This window comes from Pempheris klunzingeri, chromosome 17 (assembly GCF_042242105.1).
Source record: "Pempheris klunzingeri isolate RE-2024b chromosome 17, fPemKlu1.hap1, whole genome shotgun sequence".
Lineage (NCBI taxonomy): Eukaryota > Metazoa > Chordata > Actinopteri > Acropomatiformes > Pempheridae > Pempheris > Pempheris klunzingeri.
The window spans coordinates 247,501-262,500 of record NC_092028.1 but is presented as its reverse complement, the minus strand read 5'-3'; the positions used below and the strand labels follow the sequence as shown (position 1 = coordinate 262,500).

Here is a 15,000-nt window from a genome sequence, read left to right as displayed (position 1 = left end):
AGTTTGTTCACACCCTGCACGACAAACACAACTGCATAAGTACTATGTCCCAAGTGTGTGTGTGTGTGTGTGTGTGTGTGTGTGTGTGTGTGCGTGTGCGTGTGCGTGTCACCTGACTGCTCTGGAAGTGTGTGTGTTTGGGGATTTGGACCACCAACTCAGCCTCGTATGCTCCCTCACCACCGTTCTCTGCCGACACAGACAACATCACTGACTGATCCTCACCGACCAGCACACTGTCTGACACACTGACACACACACACACACACACACAGTAACACACACATAGACACACACTCTTTATTGGTACTACAGGTTCGTGTTGATGAGGTTTATTGTTAAATAAATAAATCCACGATGACTCACGGCTCAGCCTTCAGCTTCAGGTCAGGGACACAGATGTTGTCGTCACCACAGTCCAGAATGATCCTGGTCTACACACAAACACACACACACACACACACACACACAGCTGGTTATCAGCTGAGGATCTTCATCCTCACAGAGAACATCATCATCATCATCAGGGACCAGAGGGCCGAGCCTTTTAATAATAATAATAATTAAAGCTGCAAGCAGCGTTGGAGGGCCCTCGCACCTCCGTGCACGTCGGGGCGTGTGGCGGCTCCGTCCCGCCGCCGGACTCCGACCCTTCCACGCGAGCCAGAATGTTCATGTATTTTGGACAGCGCATGAAGGAGTTACACGTCACTTCCTGCGTCCCCTATGTGGCACCAAAGAACAGCTGCTAATGACGTCCTATATTCCAGTATATGAAGTGTTGACTACACTGTGAAAATGTCGCGCAAATCAAATGATCATTGCCATAGACATGTTACTTCCTGTTGCCACCAGGTGGCGTAATGACTGTGGTCAGTAATTGGCATCTAATGTCTTCAGACCGGGACTGTTATTAAGCGTGACAAGTTTGAAACAGATTGGATAATGTACACTGAAGTTATAGCAATTTCCTGTTTCATGGCGAACAGCGTTGCCATGGTGACAGCGTCTGACGAAACGTCAACAGCTTCATCCACATCTTGAGAATGTTTGGTCCAAATTTGTGTCTGTGGTTAACCTGCTGAGAGAGAGACGTCCGAGAATAAAACATGCACTTCCTCCCACCACTAGGTGGCGCTATGACTATGGTTCAAAATGGGCATGTACATGTCTTCAGTCGGACAGTCATCAAACGGTATAAATTTGGTGAAGATAGGACCTTGGACAGTGGAGTTACAGCACTTTAAATGCTCATGGCGAAGGAAAATTTATTATCGAAATCGCCTGGTCGTCACGGCAACAGCTTTTGACGGAGACTCACGGTGTTCGCTCCAGACCAACATCAACATCTTGAGGCTTCCCTGACAAAATTTGAAGTGGATCTGATCAACTGGTTGGTCTTGAGCCATCATAGTGTAAAACATAGCATTTCCTGTTGCCATCAGGTGGCGCTGTGACTGTGAGTGAATATTGACATGTAGACGTCTTCAGGGCGGGACTCTCATCAAACATGTCAACTTTGGTGCTGATTGGATCATGTACAGTCAAGTTGTTAACAACTTCCTGTTTGACTGCGAGTCATGGCGAGACACTGAACTTTGACAGCTCGCCACGCCCAAACCGTTCCAAATCTGTAGAGACCTTTAATAACTTTTCATCATTGATGTCTTCTCTACCAGCTGACCAAGTTTGAAGTCGATCGCTTCAACCCCCTCGGACTAGTTCGTTCATTTACGTCCCCTGTAAATCGCCAAAAATGCGTGAAAAATCCAATATGGCCGACTTCCTGTTTGGTTTAGGTCATCACTCCAAGAGACTTTTTTGTGCATCTTGAAGAGATACATGAACCCACCAAATTTCGTACACATACATAAAACGCAGTTCTGGGGCTTGACATTAGGGGGCGCTACAGAGCCATTTTGCCACGCCCATTGACGAAACCTTTAAAATACGTAATTTTTACCACGACTGATGCGTGTGCAAATTTTCCTGAGTTTTCGTGCATGTTCAGGCCCCCAAATCAGCAATTCATTGTGGAGAAGAACAATAACCAGAAGAAGAAGAAGAATAATTCCTTGCATTTCAACTATGTTTTTGGCCCCCTGGTCGCCTGGGTTTTTCCATTTCTCGTATTTTTTCATCCCCTTTGTGCTCGGGGCCTATGAGGTCCGTACACCTCTTGGTTCTTGGGTACTGGCATGTTTTCCTCCCTTGCACGTTTTTCCCCCACGCATTTTCAATAGGGTCCTCGCACCGCTTGGTGCTCGGGCCCTAATAATACATTTTATTTATAGGCGCCTTTCAAGGCACTCAAGGACACCGTACAACACACAGTTACAGACAGTTAAAAGTTACCGGCGAGCAGCGGCAGCCAGTCGCGCCAGCGTTCATTCGACCGGAAGTGACAGTGGTGGGGAAAGTGGGGAGGAAAACAGGAGGAGAGAGAGGGGAGGAGAAAAAACATGCGATACCAGACTGTACTCATGTGGAGTGCAGTGTGGGACCAGTAAAAAACCTCAGCACATATTTTAAGCACATCACATGACAATAACAACATTGCAACCGGGGAGGGGAAAAGGAGAGTGGAGAATTTCCAGCACCGCAGGAGGCAGGCCGCTGGCTACAGCCGCAATAGGCGAACCCTTGGACCTTGCCCCTCGTACTGGAGGGGTGGAAGCTGGCGAAGGCGTTGGATGTAGGGCAGGAGTAAATCCTGATGTGTTTGTTCATCAGTTCCCAAAACCCGCCTCAGTTCATTCGCGGTCGTCGGCGATAACATGGCGGTTGCCATGGAGACGTCCCTGGTCTGGTTCCAGACAAACCAACAAGCACCAGGTGGATGGGGGTGGGATGGGGAAGAGCGTCCCAGCTGCAGTGAACTCAGAGGGGAGATTGTTCCGGCAGTGACCTTGGCCAAGGCCACTGCTTAGGGGAGGCCAATTCAGATTAGATTATTTGGGTTTGGATTTGGATTATTTTGGGTCCATTCTGCTCACTCAATCGATCCAATCGATCCAATCCTTTTTGCAGAGCCGAAAGCTTCTCCAAGATGTTATCCGTGTGGTTGAGAACTGCAGCCGCGGCCGTGGCCTGAGCCCTGCCTAAGCCCTCAATCATGGTCGGCAGCGGAGTGGGGCCCTTGACTGCTGCCACCGTCTTCCAGTTTTGATACATCAGTGCAAAGCATAATCCAATCAGCAGAACACCTATTATCATGGATCCAAACAGATAAACATCTTCCACGTCCTCAATGGACAGGTCCGCCAGGCACATGGTCCTCCACTTATCCCACGAGTCGACCATGTCTTTTCCAGCCTGGGTCCAGTTCAGAGGCTTCCCTTTAACCAGCAGCTAAAACGCTTGGCTGCATGGGTTACTGCTGTGACCTACCAGGTTACAGAGCCCCCTCCCTGACAGCGTAACCTCTGGCTTTTGTGTGTGTGTGTGTCTCAGACTCACCTGTGCTGCGGCGTGGGTCCTTCCATGCAGCAAAGCATGCTGGGTATGGTTGAGGAGGCTGATGTTGACAGTTATGAAGATTGGACTCAACTTATCCTGAATTTCCTCTTCAGACTGCACACACACACACACACACACACACACACACACAGAGTAAGGTGTCACACTGATTTTCTTTTTCATGTTTTTTCCTGTCACTCACCCTCAGGTAGGCAGTCTGATTTATACAGGCGACGCCCACGTCCCTCTGAACCATCAGAGTCATCATTTCCAGCGGCTGATTGGTCGCCAGCAGCAGAGTCCGTCTTGCCATTGACTGTTTCATCCTATCCAGCTGTAGCTCCACCCCCAGTGCTACATCAGCCAATCAGCAGGTAGACGGAAAGAAGAAACTGAGCATCAGTAAGATATGTGGTGGATGACTACAGAGTGAGGTTGTTTACCTGTGAGGTGTTTACCTGTCTCCCGTGGGATTCTGTGACCAGACACATAGACGCACATCTGGATGCTAAAACTGTGAAGGCAGAAAGAACATTTTTACTTCAAATCTTTGTGAAAAACATTTTTGGTTTCAGTGTAAAAGCTGTTACAATTCAGACATTTGACACTATGCAGATGACACCAAACTATTACAACCAAAATAGTTTAGCCTGAACCTCTTCAGTGACCCCTCTAGTGCACTCTGGAATTGCTGCAGCTTCCTTGAACGTCCTAGAATTTCATGAAGTACTCCAACAGCTTTTAAAGGATCCTGGAAACTCAACAAAGACCCCAGGAGCCTCTTTGATTAGCACACTGTCAATCAACATGACACCCTGTCAAGAAACATGACAGGGAGACCAAGAGGCCTCTGAAGAAGCATAAGAGTCTTTCAAAGACCCTACAATTCTTTCAAGCCTCCTTGAATCTCTTTAAATAACCAAGGAGATTTTAAGAATCCTGGATTAACAGGATTCATAACATTATAGGGATATAGAATAATGGGATCTCAAGAGAGAACTCTTAATGATCTGTCAAGAATCCTGGAACCCCATAATGGACCTGGAATCTATGTGAGTGCCTTACGATCCATGTTGGATCAAAACATTCAGCAAACATCTGAACCCTGACAAAGACAAGGAGTTAATGTTTGTTCAGTATTTCCTGTCCTTAAAATCTGGTTCACTGTTAGTTAGTTAGTTACCAGGACACAGGTGTGTTTTCTTGAAGGCATAGTTTGACGTCCGGATTAAGGAAGTCCGGTAGCAGAGAGAGAGAAACGCGGGACTGGATCACCGCCCGGGACCTGAACACATGAACACAACTCATCACAACTGATCGATATCTTCAATCAGTGACGATGACTCATTGCTGTCCTACCTGTAGACGAAAGCTCGGTCTGCGGCCCACGCTCCAACCAGCAGGTCTACGAACACACCAGAGCGCCACTCACACTCATTACTGATTTCAGGTTGTTGATTTGGATCAAGGCATCACTTCTGAACATACCTGGGTATCCATTCCCGTCAACATCAGCACCACCCCTCAGAGTAAAGCCGAAGGCTGTCCTGCTGCTAGGCAATGGGCTGTCAATCACCTGGGAGGGCCTGGCTGATAGACCGTTACTGTTGCCCAGGTAGATGAACACCTGGCCTTGCCCACTGTCACCTGACCAGGGGGCGCCGACGGCCATGTCTGAAGCAAGAGGGAGTTTGTCTTCGTCATCAGATAAATGTAAGCACAATATTTTCTACCATGCATGACTGTTTATCTGGTTACCCTGGTAACCATCCATGTCCAGGTCGCCCAGCACAGCGAGAGCAGAGCCAAACCGCCCGTACAGCGAGGAGCCGATCAGCGATTGGTCAGGTTGAGAGGGGAAGGGGGTGTGTCTTCTCTGCAAGTACAAAACCACCTGGAAAAATTTAAAAAAAAACTTGCTGTGGTATTAAACTGTGAGAAAACTAGTAAAGGCTTGTAAAGATTGGTAAATGGTTTTATCAGATTTAGTGATTTTAATATTCATGTGGACAATGAAAATGAATGTAAAATGAATCTCACTATTGGACTCAATTGGCTTCTCCCAGAGTGTAAATGAACCAACTCACTGTTTTAACCACACTCTTGACCTTGTTTTGGCTTATGGTATTGAAATTGAACAGTTAACAGTCTTTCCACACAACTATTCTATCGGACCACTACCTGATAATATTTGATTTTTTCCTACTGGACTATGCACTATATGACACTATATGCTCACTAGATGCTTATCTGATAGTGCTGTTCCCAAAATTAGGGAGGTGATTCCTTCAGTATTTCAGCCAGTGTGTCCCTGTGCTATGGATGACCCCCATGCTAATCTTAGCCCCTCCCAAATTGATTATCTGGTCGATAGTGCTGCAGGTTCACTGTGAATGACACTCTATCGCCCCCCTAAAAAAGAAGAGAATTAAAGAAAAGAGACAAGCTCCCTGGTATAACTCCCAGACACGTGAGCTTAAGCAACACTCACGAAGGCTAGAAAGGACATGGCGGGCCACCAAATTGGAAGAATCCCGTTTAATCTGGCAAGATAGTCTTAAAACCTATAGAAAGGCCCTCTGTAATGCCAGAGCCACCTACTACTCCTCATTAATAGAAGAAAATAAAAAGCAACCCTAGATTACTCTTCAGCACAATAGCCAGGCTGACAAAGAGCCAGACCTCTATTGATCCTTGTGTTCCCTTAGAGCTCAGCAGTAACGACTTCATGAGCTTCTTTAATGATAAAATTCTAACTATCCATCCATCCATCCATTTTCAACCGCTTATCCAGGGTCGGGTCGCAGGGGCAGCAGTTTTAGCAGAGATGCCCAAACTTTCCGGGCCCCAGACACCTCCTCCAGCTCATCCGGTGGGACCCCGAGGCGTTCCCAAGCCAGCCGAGAGACGTAGTCTCTCCAGCGTGTCCTGGGTCTTCCCCGGGGCCTCCTTCCGGTGGGACATGCCCGGAAAACCTCCCCAGGGAGGCGTCAAGGAGGCATCCGAAACAGATGCCCGAGCCACCTCAGCTGGCTCCTCTCGATGTGGAGGAGCAACGGCTCTACTTCAAGCCCCTCCCGGGTGGTCGAACTTCTCACCCTATCTCTAAGGGTGAGTCCGGCCACCCAGCGGAGGAAACTCATTTCGGCCGCTTGTATCCAAGATCTCGTTCTTTCGGTCATGACCCAAAGTTCATGACCATAGGTGAGGGTAGGAACGTAGATCGAACCGGTAAATCGAGAGCTTTGCCTTTTGGCTCAGCTCCCTCTTCACCACGACGGACCGATACAGCGACCGCATTACTGCAGACGCTGCCCTGATCCACCTGTCAATCTCACGCTCCATCCTTCCCCTACTCGTGAACAAGACCCCAAGATACTTGAACTCCTCCACTTGAGGCAAGGACTCTCCACCGACCCGGAGATGGCAAACCACCTTTTTCCGGTCGAGAACCATGGCCTCGGACTTGGAGGTGCTGATTCTCATCCCAGACGTTTCGCACTCCCACTGGAGGTCTCGGCCCCACGAAGCCAACATGACAACATCATCTGCAAAAAGCAGGGATGCTATCATGCAGTCCCCAAACTGGACCCCCCCCGGCCCCTGGCTGCGCCTAGAAATTCTGTCCATAAAAATAATGAACAGAACCGGTGACAAAGGGCATCCCTGACTTACTGCCGGAAATGCGAACCAGACTCCTTCTCCGGTCGTACAGGGACCGGACAGCCCTTAGCAAACTATTAGGGACAAAATTCAGCACCTCCTGCCCTCAACAGGGTCTGATTCTACTTCAAACCTAGGAACCTTAGAAACAGCTGTTACACCTTGATGTGTACTTGGACTGTTTTTCTCCAATTGATCTTTCTGAATTGGCCTCAATAATCTCCTCATCTAGATCGTCAACATGTCTCCTAGACCCCATTCCTACTGGACTACTTAAGGAGGTCCTGCCCCTAATTAACACGTCCTTACTGGATATGACAAATCAGTCTTTACTAACAGGCTATGTACCACAGTCCTTTAAAATAGCAGTAATTAAACCTCTCCTGAAAAAGCCTACTCTTGATTCAGGTGTATTAGCTAACTATAGACCTATATCCAACCTTCCCTTTCTCTCCAAGATCCTGGAGAAAGTTGTAGCTAATCAGCTGTGTAATTTTCTAAATTCTAATAGTCTATTTGAGGATTTTCAGTCAGGTTTTAGAGCGAACCACAGCACAGAGACACTGGTGAAGGTTACAAACGACCTCCTTATGGCATCAGACAGAGGACTTCTCTCTGTCCTGGTCTGGTTAGACCTGAGTGCATCAGACAGAGGACTTATCTCTGTCCTGGTCTTGTTAGACCTGAGTGCGGCTTTCGACACCATTGGCCATCACATCCTGTTACAGAGACTGGAACAGTTCATTGGTATAAAAGGAACCACATTAAGCTGCTTTAAGTCCTATTTATTAGATCGATTTCAGTTTGTACACGTTAACAATGAATCCTCTGTCCACACTAAGGTTAGACATGGAGTTCCACAAGGTTCAGTGCTTGGACCAATACTCTTTATCTTATATATGCTTCCTCTGGGTAATATTATCAGGAAGCACTCCATTAATTTCCACTGTAGATGATACACAATTATATTTATCAATAAAGCCAGATGAACCCAATCAGTTGGCTAAACTTCAAATCTGCCTTAAGGACATAAAGTCCTGGATGAGCAGCAACTTTCTGCTGCTAAACTCAGATAAAACTGAAGTTATTCTGCTCGGCCCCAGACACCTCAGAGACAGCTTTTCCACTACCTTAACTGCTCTGGACGGCATTAATCTGGCCTCCAGCTCCACTGTGAGGAATCTGGGAGTCTTATTTGATCAAGATTTGTCCTTTAACTCCCACATTAAACAGATTTCTAGAACTGCCTTTTTCCATCTACGTAATATTGCTAAAATCAGGCCCATCATATCCACTGATGATGCAGAAAAATTAGTACACGCATTTGTCACTTCTAGGTTGGATTATTGTAACTCATTATTATCAGGCTGCCCCAATAAGTCCTTAAAGACTCTCCAGCTGGTCCAGAACGCTGCTGCTCCTGTTCTGACCAGAACTAAGAGAAGAGACCATCTTTCTCCTGTACTGGCTTCTCTTCACTGGCTTCCTGTACAATCTAGAATAGAGTTTAAAATCCTTCTCCTCACCTCCAAAGCTCTTAATGTTCAGGCTCCATCATATCTTAAAGAGCTCATAGTACCGTACTACCCCACTAGAGCACTGTGCTCCCAGACTGCAGGTCTACTGGTGGTTCCTAAAGTCCTCTAAAGTAGTGATGGGGCCAGAGCTTTCAGCTATCAGGCTCCTCTCCTGCGGTACCTACTTCCAGTTTGGGTTCGAGGGGCAGACACCCTCTCTACATTTAAGAGTGGACTAAAAACCTTCCTTAGTGATGAAGCCTATAGTTCAGGGCTGGATCAGGTCTTGGAGCAACCTCTAGTTATGCTGCTATAGACTCAGACTGCTGGGGGACTCCCATGATGCACTGGGCTCCTCTCTATTCTCTATCCTCCTCTTCCTTTCTCTGGTTCCTGTGGATCCTGGTCCTGCTGATGTGGTTCTCTGCTTCATGAATCACTGCTGCGGATCGTCGGCGACTCGTCATGTTTTTCAATAATATCATCCTGCTAATCTTTTAGTCACATTCCTGTTAGTGCTGTAGTCACTGTTAGTACGCTGGTGCTGTTTGTGTTCTCTCTCTCTCTGTCTCTCTCTCTCTCTCCCTATCTGTCTCTCTCTCTCTCTCTCTCTCTCTGTCCAACCTCCACCCAACGCGGACCCCTACAGAAGCCGCCCACATAGATCCTGGGTCTGTTCGAGGTTTCTTCCCGTTAAGGGGGAGTTCTTCCTCCACTGTGTCCTAATATAATATCTGATGCTGCTCATGTGGGAATTCTTGAATCCTTAATTTTGAATTCCTGAATCTTGGGTCTCTCTCTAATTAAAGAGTTTGGTCTTAGCTAATCTTTATGTAAAGCGTCTTGAGATAACGCTGTTGTGAATTGGCGCTATATAAATAAAGATTGATTGATTGATAAAGACTAATTCAGACTAGTGTAGACTGGTTCAGACTGGTTGAGAATAGTTTAGACTGGTTCAGACTAGTTTAAACAGGTTCAGACTAGAGTAGACTGGCTCAGACTAGTGTAGACTGGTTCAGACCAGTTGAGACTGGTTGAGAATAGTTGAGACTGGTTCAGACTTGTTTAGACTGGTTCAGACTAGTGTAGACTGGTTCAGACCAGTTGAGACTGGTTGAGAATAGTTGAGACTGGTTCAGACTTGTTTAGACTGGTTCAGACTAGTGTAGACTGGTTCAGACCAGTTGAGACTGGTTGAGAATAGTTGAAACTGGTTCAGACTTCTGTAGACTGGTTCAGACAGGTGTTTTCAGACCTGTCCCCTCTCCTGCAGTTGCTCTGACACTCTGTCCATGAAGAGAGGAGCCCCGATCAACACGTCATCTAAACTAAACACACACAGAAACAGACTTTCACTTTATAGCTGTTAGCATCCTGTTAGCGTCTCATTAGCATCCTGTTAGCATTCCATTAGCATACTGGTTGCACTAACCCGTCATTGTTGACGTCAGCTACAGCCACGCTGTGTCCAAAGTATGACGCCACCTGTAGGAGAAATTTCACACCTGAACTGTGAGTGTTTCATCGTCAGGTACCTTTACCTGCATGATGACATCATGTTGTCACCTGAGCTCCCTGGAAGGTGTGGTGGACTCTCAGTGATCCACCACTACGGCCATTGTAGATCTGCACCTGTTAACACACACAGACAGATGGTACAGCAAAGTCCAGCAGAGTCCAGCTGAGACCAGTAGAGTCCAGTAAAGTCCAGCAGAGTCCAGCTGAGACCAGTAGAGTCCAGCAAAGTCCAGCTGAGATCAGTAGAGTCCAGCAAAGTCCAGCAGAGTCCAGCAGAGTCCGGCAAAGTCCAACACAGTCCAGCAGATTTAAATTTTTAGAAGAAATTCAATTTAATATGACTGAATTTCTAAATTCAATTGGATGTTTTCCCTTTTTGAAATGTGTTTTTCCAAATATGTTTTGGTTGTGATACTGAGATTTCAGATCAGATCATGTAGAGCGTTTAAAAGTATGTCGTCAGTGTATCGGCTAATTCTACGCTCCGCGGAGGTTGTCTGTAATCTGGTAATGTTACGTTAAGTTAATGTTAAAGGTTTGATGAAAAGAAGAGAAGAAGTATAGGACATCCTGTGCCAGTTTGTTTGATCCCAAAACTTGTTTACTCTAAACTTCTCGTCACCGACAGAAAGATGGAACAAACGACCATGAACTCCATGAATCATCACAGAGCTCTGGTGGGAAAACACAAATTGAACTCAACACATTGCGTCAAGCGAAGCCTCCAGACAGATCGGCCGAGGACAGATGGAACCTCATGATAACTATCATCATCAGAGCTCAACCGTTTACCGTTTATTTACCGTTTATCAACCGTCTACCGTTTATCTACCATTTATCAACGTCTACCGCTTATCTACCGTTTATCAACCGTCTACTATTTATCTACCATTTATCAACCGTGTACCGTTTATCTACCGTTTATCAACGTCTACCATTTATCAACCGTCTACCGTTTATCTACCATTTATCAACGTCTACCGCTTATCTACCGTTTATCAACCGTCTACTATTTATCTACCATTTATCAACCGTCTACCGTTTATCTACCATTTATCAACGTCTACCGCTTATCTACCGTTTATCAACCGTCTACTATTTATCTACCGTTTATCAACCGTGTACCGTTTATCTACCGTTTATCAACGTCTACCGTTTATCAACCGTCTACTGTTTATCTACCGTTTATCAACGTCTACCATTTATCTACCATTTATCGTCTACCGTTTATCTACCGTTTATCAACCGTCTACCGTTTATCAACCGTCTACCGTTTATCAGCCGTTTATCTACTGTTTATCAACCGTCTAACGTTTATCTACCGTTTATCAACCATTTATCTAATGTTTATCAACCGTCTACCGTTTATCAGCCGTTTATCTACTGTTTATCAACCGTCTAACGTTTATCTACCGTTTATCAACCATTTATCTAATGTTTATCAACCGTCTACCGTTTATCTACCGTTTATCTACCGTTTATCAACCATTTATCTACTGTTTATCAACGTCTAACGTTAATCTACCGTTTATCAACCATTTATCTAATATTTATCAACGTCTAACGTTTATCTACCGTTTATCAACCATTTATCTAATGTTTATCAACCGTCTACCGTTTATCTACCGTTTATCAACATCTACCGTTTATCTACCGTTTATCAACCGTCTAACGTTTATCTACCGTTTATCAACCATTTATCTAATGTTTATCAACCGTCTACCGTTTATCTACCGTTTATCAACCATTTATCTACTGTTTATCAACGTCTAACGTTTATCTACCGTTTATCAACCATTTATCTAATGTTTATCAACCGTCTACCGTTTATCTACCGTTTATCAACCATTTATCTAATGTTTATCAACCGTCTACCGTTTATCTACCGTTTATCAACCATTTATCTACTGTTTATCAACCGTCTACCGTTTATCTACCGTTTATCAACATCTACCGTTTATCTACCGTTTATCAACCGTCTAACGTTTATCTACCGTTTATCAACCATTTATCTAATGTTTATCAACCGTCTACCGTTTATCTACCGTTTATCAACCATTTATCTAATGTTTATCAACGTCTAACGTTTATCTAATGTTTATCAACCGTTTATCTAATGTTTATCAACCGTCTACCGTTTATCTACCGTTTATCAATATCTACCGTTTATCTACCGTTTATCAACCGTTTATCAACCATCTACCGTTTATCTACCGTTTATCTACTGTTTATCAACCGTCTAACGTTTATCTACTGTTTATCAACTGTCTAACGTTTATCTACTGTTTATCAACCGTCTACCGTTTATCTACCGTTTATCAACTGTCTAACGTTTATCAACCGTTTATCTACTGTTTATCAACCGTCTACCGTTTATCTACCATTTATCTACTGTTTATCAACCGTCTACCGTTTATCTACCGTTTATCAACTGTCTAACGTTTATCAACCGTTTATCTACTGTTTATCAACCGTCTACCGTTTATCTACCATTTATCTACTGTTTATCAACCGTCTACCGTTTATCTACCGTTTATCAACTGTCTAACGTTTATCAACCGTTTATCTACTGTTTATCAACTGTCTAACGTTTATCTACTGTTTATCAACCGTCTAACGTTTATCTACTGTTTATCAACCGTCTAACGTTTATCTACTGTTTATCAACTGTTTATCAACTGTCTACTGTTTATCTACCGTTTATCAACCGTTTATCAACCGTCTAACGTTTATCTACTGTTTATCAACCGCCTAACGTTTATCTACTGTTTATCAACCATTTATCAACCGTCTACCGTTTATCTACCGTTTATTAACCGTTTATCAACCGTTTATCAACCGTCTACTGTTTATCTACCATTTATCAACGTCTACCGTTTATCTACCGTTTATCAACCGTCTACCGTTTATCTACCGTTTATCAACCATTTATCTACCGTTTATCAACCGTTTATCTACAGTTTATCAACCGTTTATCAGCCGTTTATCAACCGTTTATCAGCCATTTATCAACCGTTTACCAACCGTTTATCTACCGTTTATCAACCGTTAATCAACCGTTTATCTACCGTTTATCAGCCGTTTATCAACCGTTAATCAACCGTTTATCAGCCGTTTATCAACTGTTTATCTACCGTTTATCAACCGTCTACCGTTTATCTACCGTTTATCAACCGTTGTGATGGGAATTTGCATGTCAGAAGACAAAGAAATGTAAATTCACAGTTTGATCCACCAGGGTGTGTCCCGACCAGACCGCAGAAGAAAGAGGTGTTAAAACATTTGGTCTGTCAGGATGCATCCTGGCCAGGTATGGGAACAAAGGAGGTGTTGAACTAACGTCTGATCAACAGGATGTGTATTCTTTTGCATATCCCAGGGTCTACAGGCCAAACCCCCAAGCCTACAGGTCCTCACCTCATAAAAAGAGACAGAGACTCAGGGAACTCTGTTGCAGAACTGTTAGACTGCGTGATTGTCTCCGTAACAGCTGTTCCTTTTTGCAAAAATAAATGCGCACAAGAACTCCATGCAGCAGACTTTATCTCCTAGAAATTTCCACAACACCGTCTACCGTTTATCAACCGTTTATCTACCGTTTGTCTACCGTTAATCAGCCGTTTATCAACCGTTTATCTACCGTTAATCAGCCATTAATCAGCCGTTAATCAGCCGTTTATCAGCCGTTTATCAACCGTTTATCTACCGTTTATCAACCGTCTACTGTTTATCTACCGTTAATCAGCCGTTTATCAACTGTTTATCTACCGTTAATCAGCCATTAATCAGCCGTTAATCAGCCGTTTATCAACCATTTATCTACCGTTAATCAGCCATTAATCAGCCGTTTAGCAACCGTTTATCAGCTCCTCAGACCCAAAAACCAACACAACAGTCACAGCTTTGTGGTATGCTTTCAAAACAAAAAAAAGAAGAGTCAAACAGTCTTACTGTTCCTGCTGTGTTTCTGTCATTTGGAGCACCAACCACATAATCTGAAAAAAAAACAGACATTATTAATCATTGAATGGTTAATCAATCGATTCCTGTGATGTCATCGATTTGATGCTATAATGTCATCAGTCTCACATGATCAAACTAAATTATCGGATTGGATTTTGTTAGTTATACCTGCGAAAATACATTATATTATATTATATTATATTATATTTTATCACCTGGTGTGGAGTCTCCAGTCAGCAGACCACTGGCCACAGAGTAACCTGACAGACAGACACTCACAGAACTTCAGTCATTCTTTGTCAGATTTTAGTGAACAGAACTCCATTCTCTTTTTGTCCAATTTTATCCTCTTCATTATTAAACACACAGTGACGCTACAGTTTCTTTTTCCTTCTTCCTTAAGTTTCAAAAAAGCCACTCACCACGGTAAAGGTCATAACCCCCCCTCTCCTCTGATTGGGTGATGCCAGCTACATGATGTACCAGAGCGCTGCTCTGTCCACTGTGGATGATGTCACTCACACCCACGGTGAAGACCTGACCTGAAACCAACATGGTGGCCCTCAGTGGTGATGTAAGCAGTGATGTCAGAACTTACGTGTCACCAGGGGCCTCCACTCACCCTGGAAATAAAAACTTCCTGGAGCCCCCAACAGCAGCCGGCCGTCCTACAGCAGAGAGAGAGAGGGGGAGAGGGAGAGGGAGAGGGAGGGAGAGAGAGAGGGAAGGAGGTAGAAAGAGAGAGGGAGGGAGGGAGGGAGGGAGGGAGGGAGAGAGAGAGAGAGAGGGAAGGAGGTAGAAAGAGAGAGGGAGGGAGGGAGGGAGGGAGAGAGAGAGAGAGAGGGAAGGAGGGAGGGAGAGAGAGAGGGAAGGAGGT

The 15,000-nt window shown here is 44.7% G+C and overlaps 1 protein-coding gene across 1 annotated transcript in view; it reads right to left on the bottom strand.

The window, feature by feature from the left end:
* Positions 1–15,000, bottom strand: part of itga2b (integrin, alpha 2b) — a 24,864-nt gene that overhangs the window by 6,064 nt on the left and 3,800 nt on the right. The window contains exons 6-22 of the mRNA XM_070848416.1: positions 14,746–14,791; positions 14,546–14,665; positions 14,339–14,383; positions 14,112–14,155; positions 10,209–10,274; positions 10,075–10,127; positions 9,898–9,970; positions 5,218–5,353; positions 4,948–5,133; positions 4,819–4,864; positions 4,643–4,744; positions 3,918–3,973; positions 3,662–3,813; positions 3,460–3,573; positions 367–434; positions 113–248; positions 1–14 (exon numbers count right to left, since the gene is read on the bottom strand). The exon at positions 1–14 is cut by the window's left edge and continues 79 nt beyond it. Of these exons, the coding sequence (XP_070704517.1) occupies positions 1–14; positions 113–248; positions 367–434; positions 3,460–3,573; positions 3,662–3,813; positions 3,918–3,973; positions 4,643–4,744; positions 4,819–4,864; positions 4,948–5,133; positions 5,218–5,353; positions 9,898–9,970; positions 10,075–10,127; positions 10,209–10,274; positions 14,112–14,155; positions 14,339–14,383; positions 14,546–14,665; positions 14,746–14,791 (1,457 nt within the window). The remainder of the gene's footprint in view (positions 15–112; positions 249–366; positions 435–3,459; positions 3,574–3,661; positions 3,814–3,917; positions 3,974–4,642; positions 4,745–4,818; positions 4,865–4,947; positions 5,134–5,217; positions 5,354–9,897; positions 9,971–10,074; positions 10,128–10,208; positions 10,275–14,111; positions 14,156–14,338; positions 14,384–14,545; positions 14,666–14,745; positions 14,792–15,000) is intronic.